This window comes from Taudactylus pleione, unplaced genomic scaffold (assembly GCF_031769625.1).
Source record: "Taudactylus pleione unplaced genomic scaffold, aTauple2 ptg000155l, whole genome shotgun sequence".
Classification (NCBI taxonomy): Eukaryota; Metazoa; Chordata; class Amphibia; order Anura; family Myobatrachidae; genus Taudactylus; species Taudactylus pleione.
Genome location: NW_028284557.1, coordinates 13,050,716 through 13,076,074, shown reverse-complemented (window position 1 = coordinate 13,076,074; position 25,359 = coordinate 13,050,716). Strand labels below are relative to the sequence as shown.

At 43.0% G+C, this 25,359-nt stretch overlaps 1 protein-coding gene and 1 pseudogene across 2 annotated transcripts in view; one reads left to right on the top strand and one right to left on the bottom strand.

The window, feature by feature from the left end:
- Positions 1-7,933: 7,933 nt before the first annotated feature.
- The window catches only part of LOC148521827 (vasoactive intestinal polypeptide receptor 1-like), a 233,734-nt gene continuing 216,308 nt past the window's right edge, over positions 7,934-25,359 (bottom strand). The window contains exon 13 of one of the 2 annotated variants that reach the window (XM_088474760.1): positions 7,934-8,364. In XM_088474760.1, the coding sequence (XP_088330886.1) occupies positions 8,272-8,364 (93 nt within the window). In that variant the 3' untranslated portion in view covers positions 7,934-8,271. The remainder of the gene's footprint in view (positions 8,365-25,359) is intronic. The other variant, XR_015878802.1, reaches the window with a different exon arrangement.
- On the top strand, positions 18,037-19,211 carry LOC148521829 (uncharacterized; annotated as a pseudogene).

Here is a 25,359-nt window from a genome sequence, read left to right as displayed (position 1 = left end):
CTGCAGCCCCTTGTTCACAGTGTGTCTCCACAGCATGATGATACACAAGCTGCACGCCAGAGTTCCCTCCAAACCACAGTTTGGGTGCAGCATTTTTTACTTTGCCACCTGCTTCTCTTTCACCACTCAGGGCGCTGCTCCCAGACCAGCTGATTACAGCATCCAAACCCTGGGGATCCACCCCTATAAATTCAATTTCCTGACTCACTCCCATTGCCAGTACAACGTTGCTATTGCTGAAGTTACAGCTCTGTGCTCTGTATCTGTCTGGTTCCAGTCCATGCCATTCAATTCTGGTTAATACAAGTCTCCAATTCATCTAGTACTCCAGTCTGGTTTTCCACTGAGACCTGCTCCTACCTACGTCCATCAGTCCCATCCAACATCTCCAAACATCGGTTCCATATGATATCTCAAATATCGGTCTCAAACCGATCCTACTCATTAATTCAACATTATCAGTCTCAAACCAATGCTACTCATCAATTCAGCATCATCAGTCTCAAACCAATCCTACTCATCAATTTAGTATAATCGGTCTCAAACCAATCCTACTCATCTATTCAGCATCATCGGTCCCAATCTGATTCTACTCATCTATTCAGTATCATCAATTCAAATTCTACTCTATTGAATTCATCATCAGTTCCACATCATCAGTCCCAGTCTGATATCATCATCTTCAATTCTCATTCCAATCTGCTGTATGATTAAGACATTCCATTCCTGTCCATTCCTTTAGGCCCATCCTCTACTGCAGTTCCTATACCTCCTCACATCCACACATGAGGAAGTCCTGACTCAAGCCACCCAGATTCATTGACGCCTCCCTAGTCTTCTCTTCAGCCTCCCATGCCTGTTCCGACCAACCTCAACCCTCAGGCATGACAGTTTGTACCAATGGATCCAGCTGAGAATCAGGCACAAGCTGCAAGATTTACACAGGATCTTGTTACTTGTCTAGAACACCAAGAGGTGTCACAGAGTCAAGTGATTCAGCTCCTCCAACAACTGACTAAACGGCTGGATAACATCCAATCCACACTACATTTATTCCGATTCCTCCGACTCCAGTTTCCTTAGCGGCACCTAGTCTACACCTTCCTACTCCTGCAAACTCTGATGGCAACCCCAAAAATTACAGGGGTTTCTTGAATCAATGTGAAATTTAATTTGTGCTCCAACCCAGCAATTTTCTTACAGATCATACCCGTGTGGCATATATCATATCCCTATTATCTGGATTTGCCTTAGACTGGGCTTCACCCTTATTGGAAAGATCTGATTCCATCTTTTCATCTCAAGGGGGCCTATTCATTACCCGAGTTTGTGAACAATCCAAACAAAACCAGGAGGTTTTTCTCGCATTGTTCACATTGTTCACATGTTCGCATGCACGCTGGTTCCTTGCCATCCCCGACTGTCTACTGACCATGCCCATCAACCTGACAATGCTCATCAGGTTCGGCATGTTCAGAGATAGGAGGTCGGGCTCATTCACTGAATGACATTCAGTGAACACCGTTCAGTGCAGGCACCGCAACTCAGCGACCTGAAGGTCTGAATGCTAGACGTTCAGACATTCAGGTCACCTAATGGATAGGCACCATTACAAAGATTCCATCATGGCATTCCGCCGAATCTTCGATGAGAAAGGGAGAGTATCTTCTGCATCTGCAAACCTTCTACATCTATGCCAAGGTTCATATTCTGTAGGCCAGTATCTCATGCAGTTTCAAATACTGGCATCAGAGCTTTCTTGGAATGACTTCTAAGAAGCCTTTTGGAATGGCTTATCAGGCAAATTAAAGATGTTCTTGTTACCCGTGATCTTCTGTGCAAGTTAGAGAACTTGATCTCTCTGTGCACCAAGGTGGACTTACACTTTAAAGAACAAGCCATTGAGATAGGAAGATTTGTCAATCCTAAGCCTCAGGCAAAAGTCTTGCCCCATTTCGTTTTTCCTCCCTAAGAGGAACCGATGTAAACAAAGCATTCTCGTCTATCACAGGAAGAACTCTGAAGACAACAGTCTGAGAATCCCTGCCTTTACTGTGCTGCTCCTTCTCATCAGCTCAACAATTGTCCCAAGCATCCAGGAAACACCCACTCCTAACTCAACAAGTAGAGACTAAGGACCTCATTCAGAGTCGGTCGAAGCGGCTGCACGGTCGTAAGCCACCAATGTTCGCTATACTGCACATGCGTAAAGTTCACAATGCACGTGCGCAAACTAGCCACTACGATCAGAAATTTCTCTCTCCTTGAACACAGCCAGGTCGGTAGTTTGAGTGACAGATTGAGGCATTTGTGGGTGGTAACAGGGGAAGGTGCTTGAAAAAGGGGGAGTGGAAATCCGAACGCAGGGGTGCCTAATTATGCGAACGGCGTTTTATGGGAGTGCATACGGTTTATGGGAGTGCATAATTAACAAAGTAGCGTCATGGCACATGTGACATGGGAGGTGTTTACACTGACATGATCGTAGAGCTTAAGAGAGGGTATGGTCAACCTTAAGCTCTACGACCAGTTCCGATGGTTCCCGATGGTCTCGATTAATCCTTATATGCCTGGAGATTACTTGTAATGCGTACGAGAAGGGGGCGTATTTTTTTATCTTCCGGCCGCTTCCTCCCCTTGGTCTGCCAGCTACCGATCCGAACTTAGGGACGCAACTTGCAAGGGAATCATTTGCATATCCGGCCTCTTTTCCCATACGACCATGTGGCCGCTTCGACTGACTCTGAATGAGGTCCTAAGTTAGGAGTAGTTCATTCCTCTTCAAAGAAAACAGCATTTTCTCAGTTTCTCTGCAAGTGGCCAAGTGCTTCAAGCAAGTTTCCGCTCTGTTGGTTTCAGGCGCAGCTGGATTTGTTTCAATGATGGACATTACCAATCGAGAGTCTGCTTCATCCTATCTAACTCCCAGAAATTGATGGAAGCCACATCCTATGGGGTACAATTGCCCTTCTGACTCAACCTCTGCGAGTCAAGATTGGTCCTCTGAACTTTTAAGTTTTCTTGTCATACCCAGGGCCAAGAATTCCATAGTTCTGGGCTTGCCCTGGTTTCGTCTGCATAATTTTCAAATTGACTGGAGAATCTCTCAAGTTACCACATGGGGATCTTCCTGCTTCAATTTTTGTCTTCAACAAGTTCTTCCAATATGCTCTGCTGCTTCATCTCATCCAAATCCTCCTCCTTCTTATGAAGAATTCACTGATGTCTTCAGTAAAGCCAGTGCTGATTTTCTTCCTCCTCACAGTGAATGGGATTGTCCAATAAATCCCTGGGAAATCTCTTCCCAAAGTGCAAATTTATCTGTTATTGCTCCCAGAAAAAAAGCCATGACTGACTATATCCAAGAAAATATGGAAAATGGGTTAATCTGCCCTTCCACCTCACCCGCTGGTGTGGGCTTCCTTTTAGTAAAAAAAAAAAAGGATGGAGGTTTGCACCCCTGCATCGACTAGAGGGGTCTGAATGACATCACTATTAAACACCACTATCCTCTCCATCTGATTACAGAGCTTTTTCATTGAGTCAGAGGAGTCGCCTTCACCAAATTGGATTTGCAAAGAGCATTTAATCTTATACGAATTCTGGAAGGAAACAAATGGAAGACAGCATTTAACACTCGCGATAGTCACTATGAGTACCTCATTATGCCCTATGGTCTCAGTAATGCTCCCACAGTATTTCAGCACTATGTCAATGAGATCTTCCGCAATCTATTGTACGAACATATTGTTGTCTATCTTGACAATAGGGAGGTAAAGGAGGTTCTGACATGCCTCTGTTCCAATCACCTCTACTGCAAATAGGAGACGTGTGTTTTTGAAGTCAAGTCTATTCCCTTCCTGGGATATATCATTTCAGGTTCTGGTCTCAGAATGGATCCAGAAAAGCTCCAAGCAATTCAGGAATTGGCACTTCCTACAACTCTCAAGACTGTTCAATGCTTCCTTGGGTTGGCAAACTACTATCATAACTTCAAAAATAACTTTTCCACCATCATTGCACTTATTACCGCTCTCACCTGGAAATGTGCCAATCCATCCCAATGCTAAAAGAAAGCAAAGGAAGCCTTTCAAAAACTCAAACAGAACTTAATGTCAGCTCCTGTTCTTCATCAACCTGATGTCACACAGCCACTTATCTTGGAAGCAGACACTTCTTCTGTAGGAGTTGGAGATATGCTCTCCCAATGTGCTCCTGATGGTCTTCTCCACCCCTGTGGATTTTTCTCCAGGAAATTCACTCCAGCTGAGTGCAACTATTCTATTAGAGATCAAGAACTTCTCACTATTAAGTTAGCCTTGGATGAGTGGCGCTATCATTTAGAAGGAGCTGTACATTCCATTCTCACAGGCCACAAAAACGTTTTGTACCTCATGCTTCAATTTCAAATAGACTTTATGTCCAGAGGTCCAGAATTGGAAGAAAATGAGACTACCTTCAATGAGAAGCATCACATCATCAATCTGGTGGCTTTCTCTGTAGCCAGAGTAGAATCCTCGCAACCTGTTGGGAAAACTCTTGTCAAGCCCGCATTACAAAAGAAACTGCTACATTGGGCCCATGCTTCCTGCTTTACAGGTCATGAAGGCATACAAAACACCTTCGAGTTCATTTCAAGGTCTTACTGATAACCTTCTCACAGAAAATAAGCTCACAACTTTATTGCCTCTTGTAACAAGTGTGCCTAGCATAAAGTTCCTCGTCAAGCTCCAGCTTGGCAGTCACTTCCACATCAACCGTGGACTCATATGTCATGGACTTCATTACCGATCTTCCAGTTTCACCCATCTGGGTGGTAGTTGACTGGTTCATCAAGATCACTCACACCCCTCAGCAGTCTTCCATCAGCTCCCAAGTTGGCTCAATTATTTGTACAAAAAATCTTTAGACTTCATGGACTACCTCTGCAAATCATCTCTGACCGGGTAGTGCAGTTTGATGCCAAGTTTTGGGGTTCCTTGTGTTCTACACTTCAAGTCAAACTCAATTTCTCCACTGCCTACCATCCCCAGTCCAATGGCCAGATGGAAAGAATCAACCAAGATCTGGAGTCATTTCTCCACCTAGTGTATATGTATCCTCCTCTCAGGACAACTGGGGTGAACTGCTTCCTTGGGCAGAATTTTGACACAACAATCAGTATCACTCTTTATCTAGTTTTACACCCTTTTATGCTACTTATGACCTTCACCCTCGAGTTCCTGAGTTTCAGCATCTTTCTGCCTCACAGGTTCCAGCTGCTGACTGCACCTTGCAGCACTTTTCTAAGATCTGGAAGGAGATCCGCACCTCTCTTGTGAAGGCTTCTGATCGGTACAAGAAGTTTGCTGACAGGAAGAGGAGAGTAGTTCCCAGTCTCAAGCAAAGAGATCAAGTTTGGCTCTCTACACGAATTCTGCGGGTAAGAGTTCCATCCATGATATTTGCTCCCTGCTACATTGGGCCATTCACCAGTGAGCATGTTATCAATCCAGATTCATTCAAACTCAAGCTGCCTCCTTTCTTTATTGAAACCACTCATACTCAAACGGTTTCATTCAGCATTTCCAAAGGCACCCAAAGTCCAGACTCATCATGGAGTTAAATACAAAGTGGCAAAGATTCTGGACTGTCGAATCCAGTATGGAAGTCTCCAACACTTAATCAACTGGAAGGGCAACAGCCCAGAAAAATGTTCCTGGACTTTTGCCTCATGTGTCCATGCTCCTTGATCTGAGCATTCCATGCCAAGTTTCTATGAAAGTCTAAGAGGTGTCCTGAGGTAACCTGTGAAGGGCGGGATGCTGTCATGCTCCGGACTCTAAAAACTACCTTTTCACCTCTCCGGTGTCTGTCCCGGCTAGCGCTGAGGTCTGCTCACACTGTGCATCACTCCCAAATAGTGCAGAGGTCCGCTCATGCTGCACAGCACTCTCGGCTTGTTCTGAAGTCTGTCTGTCTGTGCTGTTCCTGCCCAGTCCACTCAGTGTTCTGTCTCTGAGTGTGGAGATGGCTCCCCGCAGCCAATTGCTCACAGCGTATCTCCTCAGCATGATGATACACAGGCTGCATTCCAGAGTTCCTTTTCAAAATCACAGTATGGGAGCAGCCATGTTGGACTCACCTGACGCTCTTCCACCATTCAGAGCACTGCTTCCAGACCAGCTGATCGCAGCATACAATCCCTGGGGATCCACCTCTATAAATTCCATTTCCTGACTGGCTCCCATTGCCAGTACAACTTTGCTTCTGCTGAAGTTACAGCTCTATGCTGAGCTCCCAGGTACTCTGTATCTGAACAGTTCCAGTCCGTGCCATTCGAGTTCCAAATCTTATTAATACAAGTCTACAATTCCATCTAGTTCTCCAGTCTGGTTTTCCACTGAGACTTGCTCCTACCTACCTCAATCGATCCCATCTGACATCTCCAAACATCAGTCCTGTCCAATGGGCAGCACAGACAGTGTAACGGTTAGCGTTACTGCCTCAGCAAAAAGGTCATGGGTTCAATTCCCACCATGGCCCTAACTGTGTGAAGTTTGTATATTCTCCATGTGCTTGTCTGGGTTTCCTCCCACACTCCAAAAATATACTAGTAGGTTAATTGGCTCCCAACAAAATTAACCCTAGTGTGTGCATGTGTGTGTGTGAGCATTTGGTTGGAAACGTAGATTATAAGCTCCACTGGGACAGGGACTGATGTGAATGGGCAAATATTCTCTCTGCAAAGCGCTGCAGAACATGTCTACGCTATATAAATAACTGGTAATAATAATAATAATCCAATATCTCCAAACATAGGTCTCAAACTGATCCTGCTCATCAATTCAGCATCATCGGTCTTTGACAGAGCGCTTGCTCTGAATCAGGGCTGGCCTTCTTGATTTTTAGAGCGGCCTCCTGGCCGCTCACATAGCTGTGGGTGACCACCCACAGCTATAGCGAGTGGCCAGGAATATGGTCATGATGGTGAAGACCATCGCGACCATCGGGCTTGCTACGAGACCCTTGTGGTAGGGTCTCGTTGCCGCAAGCCCCAGAGAGATTTCAGCTCTAACAGAGCCAAAATCTCTCCCACTGACATCACTCATGATGTCAGTGGGGCCGGCCCCAAATGGAGGCGTTCACATGGGAACGCCTCCGTTTCGGCAGCCACTACCCTGGCCCGCCCGCCAAAGGGGGCGTGCTGTCACTCAACATCGACAGCATGCCCCCTTTGGAACGAGACCCAGAGCGACTGTTTGCCCGTCGCTATTCGGGTCTCGCGCATGCGCACGATGGAGCCCGCTCCGTCGTGCGCATGAGCACTGGGCCACCATCGACCCGCTTGTGAGCGCATAGCGCTTGCGAGCGGGTCTGAATCAGGCCCAGAGAGCACTGTGTATCTCTCCTTATTTATTGTGTATAGTTTAAAACACATGTAATGTTGCTCTGTGATCTTTTCATTGTAAACTTAATCCCTGCTTTAATTGCTTATACAAATGTTTTGTATTTTATGTGCATATTGTTTATCTATAATTAATGTACCTAGCATACATTATATAGATAGAATATAAGTGAATTTTATAGGAGGTGGACAAGTCACTCAACAGATGCCTAGTTAACCCTGACAGAATCAACAATAACAAACACGTAGGGCAAAAGTAATGTTGTTTCCAAGAAAAGGGTATAAGACAATTCATCTGACCACATTGCCTTCCACCACTGTTCAGATGTTGTTTGCTTGTTCCTGAGTATGATATTATGCTCTGTAAAATTCTCACTGGATGTTTTTGTTTTTTGTTTATCTATTAAACTGGCTGTTAGAGGTACAGTTTGAAATTTGCATTCAGTTGATCAGAAGCTGCTTGCCTGTTTTGCCTTACCCATTAATATACTGTATGGATTTTACAATCCCAGATAATACTCTCCTGTTCTTTCAACTTTGCTGATGTTTATTATTTAGTGTTCCTTGCTGACGTCACCATAAACACTGTTGGTTGTGAATCATGAAACAGTAGAGCTGTATTGGTCACAGAAGCTCTGGTCAAGTGCACAACAATAATCAGACAACCCTTCCCACACAAGCACACACACACACACACACACAAGTCACTAAAGTATTTTCTTGCAGGCAAGCTATCCAGAATTATAGGAAACTGGGCAGTGCAGATTTTGTATACATGGCCCTGATCATACTGTAATGTAATATGCGTTGTGTTTATTTAGCCATTTTCAAACCGATTGGTAAAGTTGTACGGCCACCACAATAGATTGGTTGTTTGGATCAAATCATGCAGTAAAGTCCTGTGTCACCAGATTGAAGACATTGCTCTCCAATGACCTTTGCCACTTGCCCCAGTGCCGCTGGATCTCTGTCTGTACCTGTAATTATAATATATGGAAATACAGTATATAGTTAGAAGCAATGTGCCAAAGAACATTACTGCACACACATAAGCCACTTTTGTGCCCCTAAACAAACCATTGTTACCACAAGCTTCATCATATCACATTTGTATAATTATAGAAAAATTCTGCAAGTAATTTAAAAATAACCAATGATATATTTCTTGCAAATATATAACACCCATTTCCCACATATGAAGACATACAGATTCATATAAAATATGTTCCACAGTGGGACATGACAATTTCCATTATATGAGGGATAAACAATAAAGGGAGTATCAATACGAGAACACCAATACAGTGGTGCATGATATGGGGAAGCTTCAATATAGGGGGGTAGCTGGTATGGGCATCAATACAGGGGTGCATGATATGGGGGTAGGCAATATGACATTGTGACATGATTTGGGGAGAATAAATACAGGGGAACCATTCTTGTAGGTGGGGTTGATGATACACTGGGCCTGATTCAGCAGAGCACACAATAGATTGAGCACACAGTATTATCAATTATTGGCCTAGTGTGCATGCACCATAAGGAAAGAAGGCAAAATGTACAGGCACAAAATATCCACATCACTCACTGCCACAGCTCTCATCACCCTGTGAAGCAGACACATACATTAGAGTATTGCAAGGAGGAAAGTGGGCATGCACTGGGTGTGTATCTAGTGGGTACATGCTACAAGTCCAAAGTGTGGATGTGTCATGGGTGGATCATGGGCACATGCAGGGAACAAAGTGAATCTGCAAGCAACGTGCACACTGTTACATCTCGACATCTCAGGCTTTCCTCTGCACCTATATGAGGGCTGATGCAAACCATGTTACTAATGATAACAAATTGTACGATTCTTCAAAATAATCAGACATCAGGGAACTTCATCTGTGTCAGGTAAGGTTATTCCAAATGCTATTATTAGCTCATTTACATTTCTATTACACCTAAATTACATTCAGTTCAAATGTAGCAGCAAGTGTCACAATATTTTCCCACCAGGGAAATGTAATGGAAGGGACCCACTTAAGAGGTGTGACCAGCCATTATGTAGGTGTGGTAATAAAGTGGAGGGGACTGGCAAGATAACTTCAGGAAATTATTCCAGAAAATGCACAAGAATGGGGGAGCTGGAATTGGGGAGATGTGGCAGGATTACTGTCAACTAAGAAAAGGAGCAGGGTTAGTCAGGGTTGGACTGGCCAACAAGTGTACAGGGGAAACCCCTGGTGAGTCCCACTGCTTGAGGGCCCACCCTCTCCTCTATGGATTGGATTCCAGACTGTGCACTTGAATAAGTATTGAATACATCAGCATTTTTCTCAGTAAATATATTTGTAATGGGACTATTGTAATGAGATTTTCACCAAATGTCAGCAATAACCCATGCATTCCACACATGCAAAGAAATCAAACCATAGATGTCCATAAATTAAGTTATGTGTAATGTAAAATGACAAAGGGAAAAAGTATTGAACACGCTTACTGAAATGTATTTAATACTTCGTACAAAAGCCTTTGTTGGTAATGACAGCTTCAAGACGCCTCCTGTATGGAGAAACTAGTCGCATGCATTGCTCAGGTGTAATTTTGGCCCATTCTTCCACACAAACAGTCTTCAAATCTTGAAGGTTCCGTGGGCCTCTTCTATGAACTCTGATCTTTAGTTATTTCCATAGATTTTCAATTGGATTCTAGTCAGATGATTGGCTGGGCCATTCTAGCAGCTTTATTTTCTTTCTCTGAAACCAATGGAGAGTGTCCTTGGCTGTGTGTTTGGGATCATTGTCTTGCTGAAATGTCCACCCTCGTTTCATCTTCAGCATCCTGGTAGATGGCAGCAGATTTTTATCAAGAAAGTCTCAGTACATTTTTCCATTCATCTTTCCTTCAATCATATGAAGTATGCCAGTACCGTATGCTGAAACACAGCCCCACACCATGATGTTTCCACCTCCAAACTTCACTGTAGGTATGGTGATTTTGGGGTGATGTGCAGTGCCATTTCTCCTCCAAACATGGTATGTATTATGGCATCCAAAGAATTCAATTTTGGACTCATAAGACCAGACTATAGTCTCCCAGTATTTCACAGGCTTGTCCAAATGTTGTGCAGCAAACTTTAAATGAGCTTCAACATGCTTTTTCTTCAGCAATGGAGTCTTGCTTGGTGAGCGTGCATACAGGCCATGGGTCTTGCTTGGTGAGCGTGCATACAGGCCATGGCGATTGAGTGCTTTACTTATTGTTTTCTTTAACACAATTGTACCTGCTAATTCCAGGTCTTTCTGAAGCTCTCCAGAAGTGGTCCTTGGCTCTTGGACAACTCTTTTGATAATTCTTTTCATTCCTCTGTCAGAAATCTTGCGAGGCCACCTGGTCGTGGCCGGTTTATGATGAAATGATGTCCTCTCCATTTCCAGGTTATGGCCCCAACAGTGCTCACTGGAATATTCAGAAGTTTAGAAATCCTTCTGTAACTAATGCCATCAGTATGTTTTGCAACAATAAGGGTGCAAAGCTTTTGAGAGAGCTCTTTGCTTTTACCCATCATGAGATGTTTCTTATTTGACACATTGGTAATGAGACACCTTTTTATAGGCCATCAGTTGGGACTGAACCAGTTTATATTAATTTGCACTGACAAGGGGCTGGATTGCTTTCTAATTACTGATATAATTCAGCTGGTGTCTTGGCTTTCCACGCCTTTTTGCACCTCCCTATCTTCATGTGTTCACTACTTCTTCCCTGTGTCATTTCATATTATTACATATAACTTAATTTATGGACATCTATGGTTTGATGTCTTTGCATGTCTGGACTGCATGGGTTGTTGCTGATAATTGGGGAAAATTTCATTACAATAGCCCATTACAAATGTATTTACTGAGAAAAATGTTGATGTGTTCAATACTTATTTTACCCGCTGTATATGCTACATTATACTGCACATGACTATGGTGTATTTTCTACAAAACTTTGCTGTTATTAATTTGGTACATTATCATTCATGTACCAGCAGTATTTACTAATGGTTAGTCAAGCCTCTGTGGAAGCTGACCACACCCCAAAGTATGGGCCTTTATCGCTGCATTCCCCTGGTGGGCCCTTCATGCCCCAGTCTGACACTAGGGTTAGTAGGAGCAGTGGCGGAGCCGAGGAGAGACAATTAGAGCCCCTTTTTCTGGCATAGTAGAGCTGCAGATCCTGGAGGTTGCGGAAGGAGTGATGGAACCTTCGGTGGAAGATTTATGTGTATGGGGTGTATTGTGGTAAGACTAGGTGTGGGGGTGGATATAGGTAAGGGTGGCAAAAGTATCATAAGAAATGGGGTACCAGAGGGGATTATGGTAAAGCCGTGTGGAGAATAGCTTGGTTAGAAGGGGCTGGTGATGAAAGAAAGGTATAGACAAAACAATGTTCTCTTTCTGGAATCCCTAATATAAATATTCCAATATTTCCCCAAAATATAATACAAAGAATTAATAAAACAGCCACAGACAGGGGCACACACACACACAAGTAACCCCATGCCTGCAGACACAGGTAACCTCATGCCAACACAGACAGGGACACAGGTACTCCCATACCCTCATGGACAGGGCCACAGGTATGCCCACACCTCTACAGACAAGGGCACACAGAGGTAAGCACATGTCTATACAGAAAGCGGCAAAGGTAAGCCCATGCCCATCCAATGGGCACAGGTAAGCCCATGCAGACAGTGGCACAGGTAACCCCATGCCAGCACTTACACAAGCACACTGCTGTACAGGGAGCTGATAGCCCCAGAGTAACACAGCCCATTCCCCATTCTACAGACTAAGGGATATGAATGGTGACAGCTCTTCCTTTTTGTAATAAAGCGAACTAGCAGAAAGTTTGTGTTTAAAAATACAAAATTCTCTAAATGCATGTACATAGATATTATTATTAATAATAATAATAATTATTATTATTATTATTGTTATTGTTACTTTTCCACACACACCATGCATTCTCAGCACGCATGCACACACCATGCAGTCTCAGTAAAAACATATACACACACACATGTAGCCTTAACACATACACATACACACAACAGTAGTTATCAGCAGGAGGAGACAGCAATGCTTTGTAGGATCAGCACCGCTGGACTCACTGTGGAATTACTGTAGTCAGCTCTTACCATCAGCACTGCTGGGTCTCTGTGTTCAGGAGGGGAGAGAAGTGGGCACATGGGAGCCTGCTGCAGAGAGAGACCTGCCCCTGTGTATATGCATGTCACTGGTCCCTGCCCCGCCGAAGACTACACCAACCACCCGCCATCTTTTTGCATCAGCCAAAGGACGCGCCACAGGGACTGCTGGGAAACGTAGTCCCTTCCTCCTTTGTGACCACTGGACTATGTTTCCCAGCAGTCCCTGCGGGACATCCTTTGGCTGATGCAAGGAGCCTGGCAGTTCACATGACTGCTCGGTAAGCAGCTGCAGTGCAGACTGCTATATAAACAGCACCGTTGGATACATAAGTTAGGCCCCACCCTCCTGCAATAGTGGGCGTGGCTACTAATCAGCCGGGCCCAACAGAGATCTCCCTGATTCCTCGCCGAGTCAGTCCGAGCCTGTTTGCAACAAATATTACTTACTTTTCAATCTATTCACAAGATTAACTAAGCGTCCTACTCTATACAGCAACAGCACCTCATTTGTTCAGGTGTCTGTAATTTTACCTTAATTAATTTTTACTCTGTATGACAACATTTTTACCTCTTTAAGCAAAACCTTGCCAATATGAAGTAAGGAATCACATAATCATACACACTTTGGATGAATTATATTTAATTTTATTGATCTTGTAGAAGGAAACTAATGCAGTTTCACATTAACATGTGGACACACAAAATACAATCACACAAATTAGAAATTCAAACTCTAAAAATATTGCTTTTGGCTTCTAAAATAATACAGTAAAACAAAGTACAAGTTTCAGTCTATGGATGGATGTCAAGCATCAAGTTTTACCTAACTCCCACCAAAACCTATTGTAAGTAAGACACAGACAACAGTTGTTAAATTGAAACTGATAATTATTAGCATATATATATTAAGAAGAAGGAGGACTTCACAATGCTCAACAAGCACTCACTCCATAAGCCACCAAACCAGGAACCAGCACTTTGGTGAAAAACTGGAGACTCATGACCCAAGTAGGGCCCAAAACAAAATTTAATTTCAAACTTTTCAGCATCAGTGCTCCCACACTCCAGTGTGTTCCGTACCCGGAAAGAAGGTCCCCAGCAGCACAGTAGGAGGTAAACTGATAATAAGCTGGTAGTCCTGAAAAGGTAGGTATTTCAATAGGACATCCCCCCCCCTCCCCCCCAGAGAACAGCACAAAATCTTCAGCACTGGTGCTTATTTGCAGAATGTTACACTGTTTCTGATATGTGATTTTAGGAACTGCAGTTCTGTTAGTAAGATTCACTGTTGCTAGTGTGTTAATAAATCTATTTTTAGCCACTACCATTGGTTTGTTGTACACGTTTCAGTGATTTCAGGCGCAGACACATATTTCTATTCTATTTTCTGGTTTTTCTGGGGTATTTAGGCAGGAATCCCCTTGTGTCAGCTGCCAGCGATTCACTGATGATCTCTGTCTAAACACAGTGCTCCACAAACATTTTTTTCTATCCAATGTTGCAAAGATGTTGCACAAGATTTACATTTTATATTTCCTTATTACCACTAGATGTCCTTCTTTCCCCTTGTTTATGGAATACAGCTATTTCATGCCGTGCCTTTCTTATTAGTGACTTCTCTCATTCCATATGACATTTGTCAATATATGCTTTTTTTAATTCCTATCAATCACCTGGTATCTAGTATTTCTCATATAAATCAGCTCTGGACACTGGTGGGCCCCTAGTTGGCCAAAATCTATTTTAAATATTTTATTTCATATTCCACTGTTAATGTTTTCTGTTCCTAACTTATACATCTCATTTTAAATTCCACCAAGACCATTCATCCTGTATGTATTCCAAATACTACTAATATATGTACCCAATAGAGTATTCATTAAGTTGAAAAAACGTTTTATGGATGTTTCAGAAATACAGTGTGTCCTATTGCATAATTGTTGCCTATAATCCCTTCCAGTAGGGCTCCTATTTCTAGCCCTTATGCTTCCAGTATTATTATAGGGCTGGCAGTATTATTATGCATATTTTTGTATTCCTCCAGTCCACACTTTGCTGACTGTTTGGTGGGTAGTTCACACCTTGTGGTAGCAGCCAATCTCACAGTCTCACAGGCACCGGTGCTCTTATGCCGGTCAGTGTGTTTTTCTGCTACACTTATTTGCATGTGATCACACTGAATTTACCTATATTCTTAGGATAGAGACATAAGCCCCCACTTATGCCTCCTCCCGTGCACACTCTGCTAATCGTTCGGTGTATATACTGTATTTATAAAATGTAGCATCGGTATAATGATACTTTGTATATAGAAAAACAGTGTGGCATAGCGCTGGTTATTAAAGTAAGTGCTATTTGTGATATCTGTGTGATATATTGGAGATTACATAAGAATTAAGATCCATATGTAATTAAATGCAATATACTGCCTATACACGAAAATGGCTATATGCTGCATGAATAGGTGGATAGATCTGAACTATTCACTAGCCCAGTACATACCATCAGTAACATCGAGTACAATCGCAGCCTCATGCACACCTGCACAAGGTCTGACCTTACTCAGGAATTGCTAACCTCATCGCACGCAGTGAAAGCCCAAGCTGTGTATGGCATCGCATGAGCTAAATTATGCACGCCCTTGTAATTGCGTTCAAATGCACTGGCATGCCTGCATTTTGCCAACCACCCCACTGTCACCACCCCCAAACGGTACTTCTTGTCAATCACTCTGCAATGGGTCTGCGTAGTCACTGCGATCGCAGTCCCGTTCTCAGAGCAATCTTTGCATACGCGCACTGCGATGCATACTCATGCACAGAACGCAACAATTGGCCGATTGCACACGTAATCGCAGTTGCATTTGGTAGTGCATCAGGCCCAGAGACCGATTACAGCCTTGATTTTCATTTTCATTACTAATATATCATTTTGTTTAGCTGATTTTGACTATTGCCATTATTAATTGGATATTAATAATAATTAGTAAAAGTTGAATTTTAGAATATTTTGTATCTATGCAACATACGTGTGCATTCCATTGTAAGGACTACTTTTCTATGGTTTTGGATTTGTTGTTTTATTAGTCCTGGAGTAGTATCAATAAATCACATATATATTATATACATTATAAGTAGGGGTGAGCGGGTTCGGTTTTACTCGGATCTTTTTATTGGCTATCTCCGAACATGTGTTTTGGATAGCGAATAAAATCGAGCCGAATTTGCGGTAAAGTGGCGATAAGAACCGAGTATAACCGAACCCGCTCACCCCTAATTATAAGTAATAGGTACACTTGAAGATACAAGGGTTTACTGCATAGAAAAAAAATTTAATTTTACTTTAGTGTGACCTTCTCTATTTTGTTTTGTCTGCGAAGACAGCAACAGAAAGATAACTGATAGCATTGTGCTAATATCAGTTAAATTGAAAATAATACATAAAATTAACATTAACAAACACAAGACATGTTGACATGCAAAGGCCAGACTGGAAGGAGGAGATGCATCAGGGGTCTCATCCCCTCCACAGTAGCCATCCCCTGAATTTTTTCCCTGTCTAAGGTCCCTTGCCCGGACCTTTTCCCCTTCCCTACCACTCTACCCTGGCTGGACCATTTTTCCTGCATCAGTACACTCACCAGAGCTGTAACTAGACTTTTTGGTGCCCTCTGCCAGAAAGAGCATTGGCACCCCCCTAATTTTTCAAAGGGACATAATGCACCCAAAAAAGGGCAATGGCCTCATGGGGAAGGGCCAGGGAAGAGGTAGGGGAGGGCAGGAGATGCTGGGGATGAAATAAGAGGAAGTTACAAGTGAGGATGATAATAAGCAGAAATTGGACAGGCCCAAACAGCGCCCCCTTACCTGTGCGATGGCACTGGCCGCACTACCCTAGCTATGGCCCTGACACTTACATACCAGTACCTTAGCCCCAGCACCTTCCTTTGCCTGGACCTTTTCCCCTGACCCACCACTATGCCCTCCCTATATCCTTTCCCTTGCCATAATCCTTCCCCTTTCTCCATCACACCACAAGACCTAGCAGATGATCGGGCAGATGCAGTGTTGGCAGGTGGAGGTAAAAGAAAATGTACCTGTTAATGTTGTTTGTGTATTGTTAATACAATTTTACATCTATAGAATATAACATATTCCAAGGTTTGATTGCTTGTGCTTTTCAGTGGCATCATGAGGGGGGTGCGAGCCGTACCATGGTGGTGACACCAAAATGCCGGCTCCTCTGCATGCAGTGACCGGAGCCCGGCACTGCAGTGTGACATTCTTCTGCAGCACCCGGCTCCTGTCATAGAAGAGGAGCCGACAGTGCAGACAGCCCAGTCTCCGGGGGCAGCCCAGCATCTCCGGTGATGCGCTGACCCTGGAATGAAGTATTCGGTAACCCCCGCGCCACCACGCTCCTTTATTTAGGCCATGCCTCATATTAGCTGGTCACGCCTTCGGCGCACTGGGGGTGTTCAGAGTGCGCGCCGGGTGTCACCAGACATGGTGATGCCTCTGGGGCTTTCCTCAAGTTTTAACAAAAATGCAGCTTATCATAATGGCAACTACCCCATTGGCAGGTATACAGCATCATCTGTTTTAGTTGTTAGCAGAAGTCAATAAGCAGCAACATTTTTAAATATTTGGATGCATGTTACTTGAAGCACAACACACATTTAGATGTGTTTAATGTGACCTTGCATTTAAACTATGTTGAGTATGAATTATTTGATGTTTGTAGTAATTTTTTTTTAGATGTTGATCTTATCAGGAGGAGACAGATTCAGGAGACCTTGGACAAGGAGCTGGAAGTAATGAACAAATTGCTGTGCAGCCTCCAACAGCGCTTCATACAATTAGTTGTAAATTTTACATTTGTTTACAGCTTTCAGATGATTTCTTCTTCTTTTTAATCATTATATATATATATTTGTTATATACACTGTATACAGTATTCTATTTTAGTTATATTCCCTTACACCCCTTTCAGACATACCGAGATTCTTGCCGTGGCTCAGCCAAACTACCCGGGTCTCACGGATGCCTGAAGGACACCAACCAGGGAACGGCCGCCACCCCTGCAATTGACCAGCGTTTTTCTGGAACTTAAGTTCCAGGTATACAACCCTGCTCAAGTCTGAATGGTGCAACCCAGGATTTGACTCCCGGGCTACACCTAGAAGCTTCTCATTGGCCAGCCAGGGCTGCCTGATGCATGCTGATGACATCATCAGCAGCAGTCGAAGAGAGAAAGAGATGCTGCACATGCATACACACTGTTGGGACAGGCAGTGACAGAGGGCAGAGAAGAAGAGAGTCAGTGGGCAGAGGAGAAGTGTGCCAGTGGCATTGGTCAGATTGGGTAAAGGAGAAGAGTGCCGGTGCTAGAGAGCGGAGGAGATGAATGCCAGTGGTTTGAGGAGAACAATGCCAGTTATGAGAGTGGCATTTTGTCTGAGATCATGTCTTATTTTAAGGAGGAGGAGATCAGGGAGCGACTACATGTGAGGGGAGAGGAGGAGATAAAAGCTCAAATTACAGGCACTGTTAATGATGCCATGAGCATTGCAAAGATTCTGTCCAGCAGGGGTATTGTGAAGACACTGCAGCAAGTTCTTAATAAACTAAAGTCTCTGAAAATACAATATACATAGATCCATGACCACAACCACAATTGCAGTTGTTTGGGAAGGATGGAGTAGCCCATACATGATTTGTGCAGTACTGTTTTTAGGCATTCACCACTATGCAACCCCATTGCCCTATCTTCATCAAGTGATGCTGGCACAATGTCTGCAACAATGACAGGCACGCCTTCATCGACTCTTGAGTGCAGCCAGCAGAGCCCGGCATCATCGCAGGTCCTATTTGATGATGATCCTGATGACAAGTCATCTACCACCATCATTGAACCAAGCACCGTCACAGATGTTATAGCACTGTCACAGAGCCAGGGGTGAGAGTCCCAGCACAGACCCAGGGAGACAAGACCACACTACGCAGTAACAGTAAGTTCCCCTCTATTAGCGTTAGTAAAACCTCTATTTATTGCAGCATTAACCTATATGATTTGCAATTTGTACTAGGTTTTTTCTATAAAATTGTACGAAACACTGGTAAATATTGTGGCTATTCTTCACATATAACCGTGACTTTTTTGGTACATTGTTCAATATTAAACAAGAGTTGTCTTGTTAATGATTAGGTGCAAGGTGCTAAAATGAAACTGTATCTGTTGCAGCGTTCAACTTGTGCTAGAAGATGGTCAGTGCAGGCATGGATGCATTGATAATCCTTAATCTTTAATTTTTTGTACCGTTTACAATCATGTGTTGCATATATTCATATATTATTTGAAACTTTGTGATGATTAATTTTTATTTCTTTTGTTTCCAGTTTTCACAGTCCTAACACGTAGGAAGAAGAAGAAGACCACAATAGAGGTTGCTACAAGAGCCATGACTAACATCCTGTATGAACAACTACAAGAGCTGGATTCAGAAAGGCTCAAGAGGATGCCAGGCTGTAGCGATTCATGGACAATGAACGAGAATTGCAGAGCAATTTACTAGTGCAAATGGTAGCTATGCAGGAAAGGGTCAGTCGCGATAACCGAGATTATCTCGCTCAGCTATGACCAAGATATGCTCACAACCACCACAGTTGCCACCCCACACCCATTATGCCCAACAAGCGCATTATCACACCTAATTTTAGCCTACACCCCAGTATGCGCAACACGCAAAGTCTCCCACTTCATTTGGGCCTTAATACCAGTATGAGCAACAAGCAAATTCTCCCTTTTCATTTGGCCCAACATCCCAGTATGCACAACAAGCAAAGTCTCCCACTTCATTTGGGCCTACATCACAGTGTGCACAATAAGCAAATTAAGCAAAATATCCCACATCATTTGGCCCTACATCCCAGTATGTTCAACAAGCAAAGGCTCCCACTGCATTTGGGCCTACATCAAAGTATATGCAACAAGCAAAGTCTCCCACTACATTTGGGCCTACATCCCAATATGCACAATAAGCAAAGTCTCCCACTTCATTTGGGCCTACATTCCATTGTGCACAATAAGAAAATAAAGCTAAATCTCCCACCTCATTTGGGCCTACATCCCAGTATGTGCAAGAAGCAAAATCTCCAACTGCATTTGGGCCTACATCCCAGTATATGCAACAAGCAAAGTCTCCTACTACATTTGGGCCTACATCCCAATATGCACAATAAGCAAAGTCTCCCACCTCATTTGGGCCTACATCCCAGTATGCACAATAAGCAAAGTATCCCACCTCATTTGGGCCTACATCCAAATATGCACAACAAACAAAGGCCCTCATTCAGAGCCACTCGCTAGCGGCAGTACGCTCATTCCGAGCGATGTTCGCACATCTGCGCATGCGTACGGTTTTTAGTACGCATGCGCGAACCAGTCAGTGTGGCCGGTAACAGGGGAAGGTGCTTGAAAACGGGGAGTGGAGATCTGAACGCAGGCGTGCTTAAAGGTCAAAACGGGCATTTTATGGGTGTGCATAATTAATATAGCAGCGTCAATGACCACGTCATTTGTTTTTTTTTAACTCAGAACTGCTCGCAAAATAGCGGTTGAAAAAACCAACCACAAGAATAGTGAGCAGTTCATATCCTGTTCTATGTACTCGATTAATCTAATAAATAGCGGACATGACGTATGGTGCGAGCGGCCAGGGGGCGTTTTTAAGAAATAAAAGAGCGTATGTTTTGCTCGCTCATTCAGACTTAGAGGTGTGAACAGACTGCAATGTGCGAATGGATCATTTGAATAGCCACCCCTTGTTTTTGAACGAATGAACGCAAATAGCGAACGGCTCTGAATGAGGGCCAAAGTCTCCCACTTCACACTTCACTTGGGCCTACAGTACATCCCTGTATGCGCAACAAGCAAAGTCTCCCACTTAATTTGGGCCTACATTCCAGTATGCACAACAAGCAAAGTCTCCCACTTCATTTGGGCCTACATCCCAGTATGTGCAACAAAGAAAGTCTCCCAACTCATTTGGGCCAACATCCCAGTATGTGCAACAAGCAGTCTCCCTCTTCATTTGGGCCTACATTGCAGTATGCACAACAAGCAAAGTCTCCCACCTCATTTGGGCAAACATCCCAGTATGTGAGGAAAAAGAAGCTATCAAGAACCTACAGAGAGATAAGTCGATAGTGATTAAACCATCGGATAAGGGGGGGGGGAGCATCATTATAATGGATAAAGAAGAATATGAGAAGGATATATACTGACAACTCAATACAGAGACCTATAGTAAACTCAGAACAGATCCAACGAATAAAATTAAGAATCTTTTTGCCAAATTCTTAGAGGAAAGTGAAGAAAAAAACTAGAACAACAAGAGTTGAAAGAAGCTTTCTAGAAACCACCAGTCCTCTAGTTCCCACCATATATGTATTACCTAAAATACATAAAAGTGAGACTACACCCCCGGGATGACCTATAATAGCGGGGACTCTAATGAGTAAACTGTCAGAATTGATAGACTTCCATTTGCAACCCATTGTAAAAACTACTAAGTCGTATTTGAAAGTCACTATGGATGCCCTAGCAAAAATTAAAGATATCAAATGGGATGAGAATATGCTGATGATATCTGCGGATATTACTTCCCTATATACGATAATTGACCATCAGGAAGGAATAAAAGCCACCAGATGGCATTTAGAGAAGGCAGAAATGGATCCAGAATGTATCAATTTTATTGAAGAAGGCATTAAGTTCATTTTAAATAACAATTACTTCATTTTCAATGGTGATTATTATCTGCAACGGGTGGGTATGGCTATGGGCACCAAGTTCGCCCCCAGTTATGCCAATTTGGTCCTGGCCAAGTGGGAAGAAGATAACATTTTGAGAAGTAGGCACTGGGGGATGAACTTGGTGCAATGGCACAGGTATATAGATGATGTCCTCTTTTTTGGAGGGGGACTCAAGAAGATTTGGAAGGATTCGGTGCAGTTCTTAATTCCAATGACTTGAATTTAAAATGCACTTTTAATATAGATAAGACGACGTGTAATTTTTTGGATTTAAATTTGTACATAGAGAATAATTGTATTCAAACTAAATGCTTTAAAAAACCAACGGACACAAACAGTTTCATTGATTGGGTTAGTGAACATCTTGACAGATGGCTGAAGGGCGTACCGAAAAGCCAATTCATTCGGGTCAAAAGAAATTGCAGTGAACTGAAGGTTTGCGATGAACAAATGGACGAAATGGAAAGGAATTTCTTGGCAAGAGGCTACGAAAAAGGTCAACTTGAACAGACAAAACAGGTTGCGAAAAATATGGACAGAAACCTTTTTTTAAAACCTAAAAACGACACAAACCAAAATAAGATAAGTGAATGGTCGTTTATCACTAAATATGGAAACCATTATAAAGAAATTGAACAAGTTTTTAAACATCATTGGCATGCTTTAAAAATAGATCCGATTTTAAAAGATAAACTTCTAGAAAAACCGTGTTTTATTTATAGAAGAGCGGACAATTTAAAGAGCAATTGGTACGAAGTGCACTTGATTTCACAACCAATAATCCAGTATGTACAAAGGGGTTCCATCGCTGTGGTAGTTGTAGTATGTGCATTAATGTCCCCACATCCTGTTCAAAAATCACAGAGTTCATCGTTAAAGGCCAAAATTATGGATTTTAAAATTATGGATTTCATGACGTGTCATACCACCAATGTTATTTATTTGGTGGAATTTGTATGTGGATTATATTATGTGGGACGAACATCCAGGGCCTTGAAAACATGGATGGGGGAACATGTGCGTAATATGAAGAAAGGAATGGAAACACATTCTCTTTTTTGGAGCATTTTAAGAAGTTCCATAATTGCTCACCGAGGAACATTGTGAATTTTATGGGGATACAACACATTAAATCAACATGGAAGGATAGAGATGTCGAAACCAACCTGGCGAAGAGCGAGATGAGATGGATTTTTAAATTGAAAACACTAGTTCCTGATGGATTGAATAAAGATTTCGAACTGAAGTGGTTCATCCAATAATCTTTCTCCCCCTTTTTTTTATATATATATATATATATATATATATATATATATACATACATACATTTTTTTATATACATGTATTTATTATATACTTCACATTTTTACTATTCATTTTATTATACATTATAAATCATATATTTTTATATTTTTTATATTTCTTATTATATATTTTTATCCTATATATATTTTTTATTATCTATGTATTAATTTTACACCTTCAGCTGTGCCCTCATTTCCCTTTAAGATGTATTTTACAACCTCTGTTTTTTATTTATGTATGTGGACCATATGAACGGAGGGGATCGTTTCCAGGGACTCCTTAAGCAGTCACTTCAGTTACCATGACAACCAGAATGACAACTTCCAGTTGAGGAGAAAAAAACGGATGTTTACATATATTATCTCTGTGAATGACGCTGAGGAGATTGTACAATTAGGAACAACATTGGAGGCATCCTATAGAGGGGAACCGAGGAGGTGCTCCCTGGGAGGACTATCCAAGGGAAATGTCAAGTTTATTTTACTTTAGGACGGGAGCCGCGAAACCGCAAGTTGCGGGGTGCATCACTTCCGGTTTCGTCATTTCCGGAGTCGGAAAGGACTTAAGTGGTATATAAGAGTGACATGGACACAGACTCTGCATCCTTCTGAAGAAGAGCCAGGTGGGCTTGAAACGAATTAAGGACAGCAGAGCGGAGACATTAAGGAGAAGGACCTGAGACCTAAAGTACCAGTATCTGTTTGTCAGTCACTGCTAGACTTGGTCCGGATGGTCGGCAGTGCACCCACAATGCTATTTATCATCTGGGATCTGGTATGCAGGGCCTATGGGCTCCCGTTCTTTCTTAATATAAATCTCCACATCATTATGCCCTCTTGGGCAATTGTTTAAACTATTAATTTTGTGTGTTTTGACTAATAAATGTATTTGCTGTTATCAATATCACACTATTGCACCTATTTACTTTTCTCCACATATTGGGAACCTTCCTGATACACCACTTAAGGAAAGGACAGGAAAGGAAAGTAGCCAATTATTTTGTGTTTTGTTTTTTGTGGAATTTGTCAAGCATAGCGCCACACGGTGGTCATACACGTTATTATATATCCCAGTATGTGCAACAAGCAAAGACTCCCACTTCATTTGGGCCTACATCCCAGTATGCGCAACAAGCAAAGTCTCCCTCTTCATTTGGGCCTACGTCCCAGTATGCACACAAGCAAAGTCTCCTACCTCATTTGGGCCTACATCCCAGTATGTGCAACAAGCACAGTCTCCCACCTCATTTGGGCCTATGGGCCTGATTCAGAGCCAGACACTCTGACAGAGCGCTCGCACTGAATCAGGGCCGGCCTTCGGGTGTTTTCGAACGGCCTCCTGGCCGCTCGCATAGCTGTGGCTGACCACCCACAGCTATAGCGAGCAGCCATGATGATCTTCGCGATGGTCAAGACCATCACGACCATCGGGCTTGCGACAAGACCCTTGTGGTAGGGTCTCGTTGCCTCAAGCCCCAGAGAGTTTTCGGCTCTAACAGATCCGAAAGCTCTCCCACTGACATCACTTTTTTTGTCTGTGGGGCCGGCCCCAGATGGTAGGCGTTCCCATGGGAACACCTCCATCTGGGCAGCCACGGCCCCGGCCCGCCCACCAAAGGGAGCGTGCTGTCACTCAACATCGACAGCACGCCCCCTTTATTACGAGACCCAGAGCGACTGATTGCCTGTCGCTATCCGGGTCTCGCGCATGCGCATGATGGAGCCGGCTCCGTTGGGCGAATGTGCACTGGCCTACCATCGACCCGGTATCGAGCGCACAGCGCTTGCAACTGGGTCAGAATCAGGCCCTATGTCCCAATATGCACAACAAGCAAAGTTACACATGGTTCTATTTAACATTTTATGAATAGTTTTTAAAAATAATATACAGTACACAGGTTGTTTGTGTTAATTGGAACTGTTACTGCTCATAATATATCGAGGTTTATGTGCACTTATCTTTTGTATTTTTATGGGGTGTCTAATGCCTCTTTTTTAAATTAGTTATGTATATTGTGTTAAATATATCAGCTCATAATATGAGCTACTTATATTAAAGGGCCTGATTCTGTAGTGATTGCAACTGCAATTACTCATGCAATCAGCCGATTGTTGTGTTCTGCGTATGCATCGCAGTGCACGTGCGCAAAGACTCCAATGCGATCGGGATTGCGATTGCAGTGACTACGCAGACCCATTGCAGAGTTATTGACAGGAAGTACCATTTGGGGGTGGTTACGGGGGGGTGGTCAGCGAAACGCAGGCATGCCAGTGCATTTGAACACCGTTGCAGGGGAGTGCATAAATTAGCCACTGCAATGCCATACGCAGCTTGGGCTTGCACTGCATACGATGAGGTTAGCAATTCCTGAATAAGGTCAGACCTTGTGCGATTGTACTCGGTGTTACCGATAGTATTACAGATGTGTGTAAGGTAAGGTTGCCGTCCTTATGTTAGGCTGCGTATGGCATACCGATCGCAGACATTAGCATATCTTTGCAGTGAGACTGCGTGCTTAATCGCTATTGTGATTAGCTGCTGAATCAGGCCCAAAGTCCATACATAAATATGGAGTGAATTGTACACAGAAGTGTATGCAGACTTTTCTTTTGTATTTCTATGGGGCGTGCATTGCCTAATTTTTTAATGAAGTTATGTATTTTGTG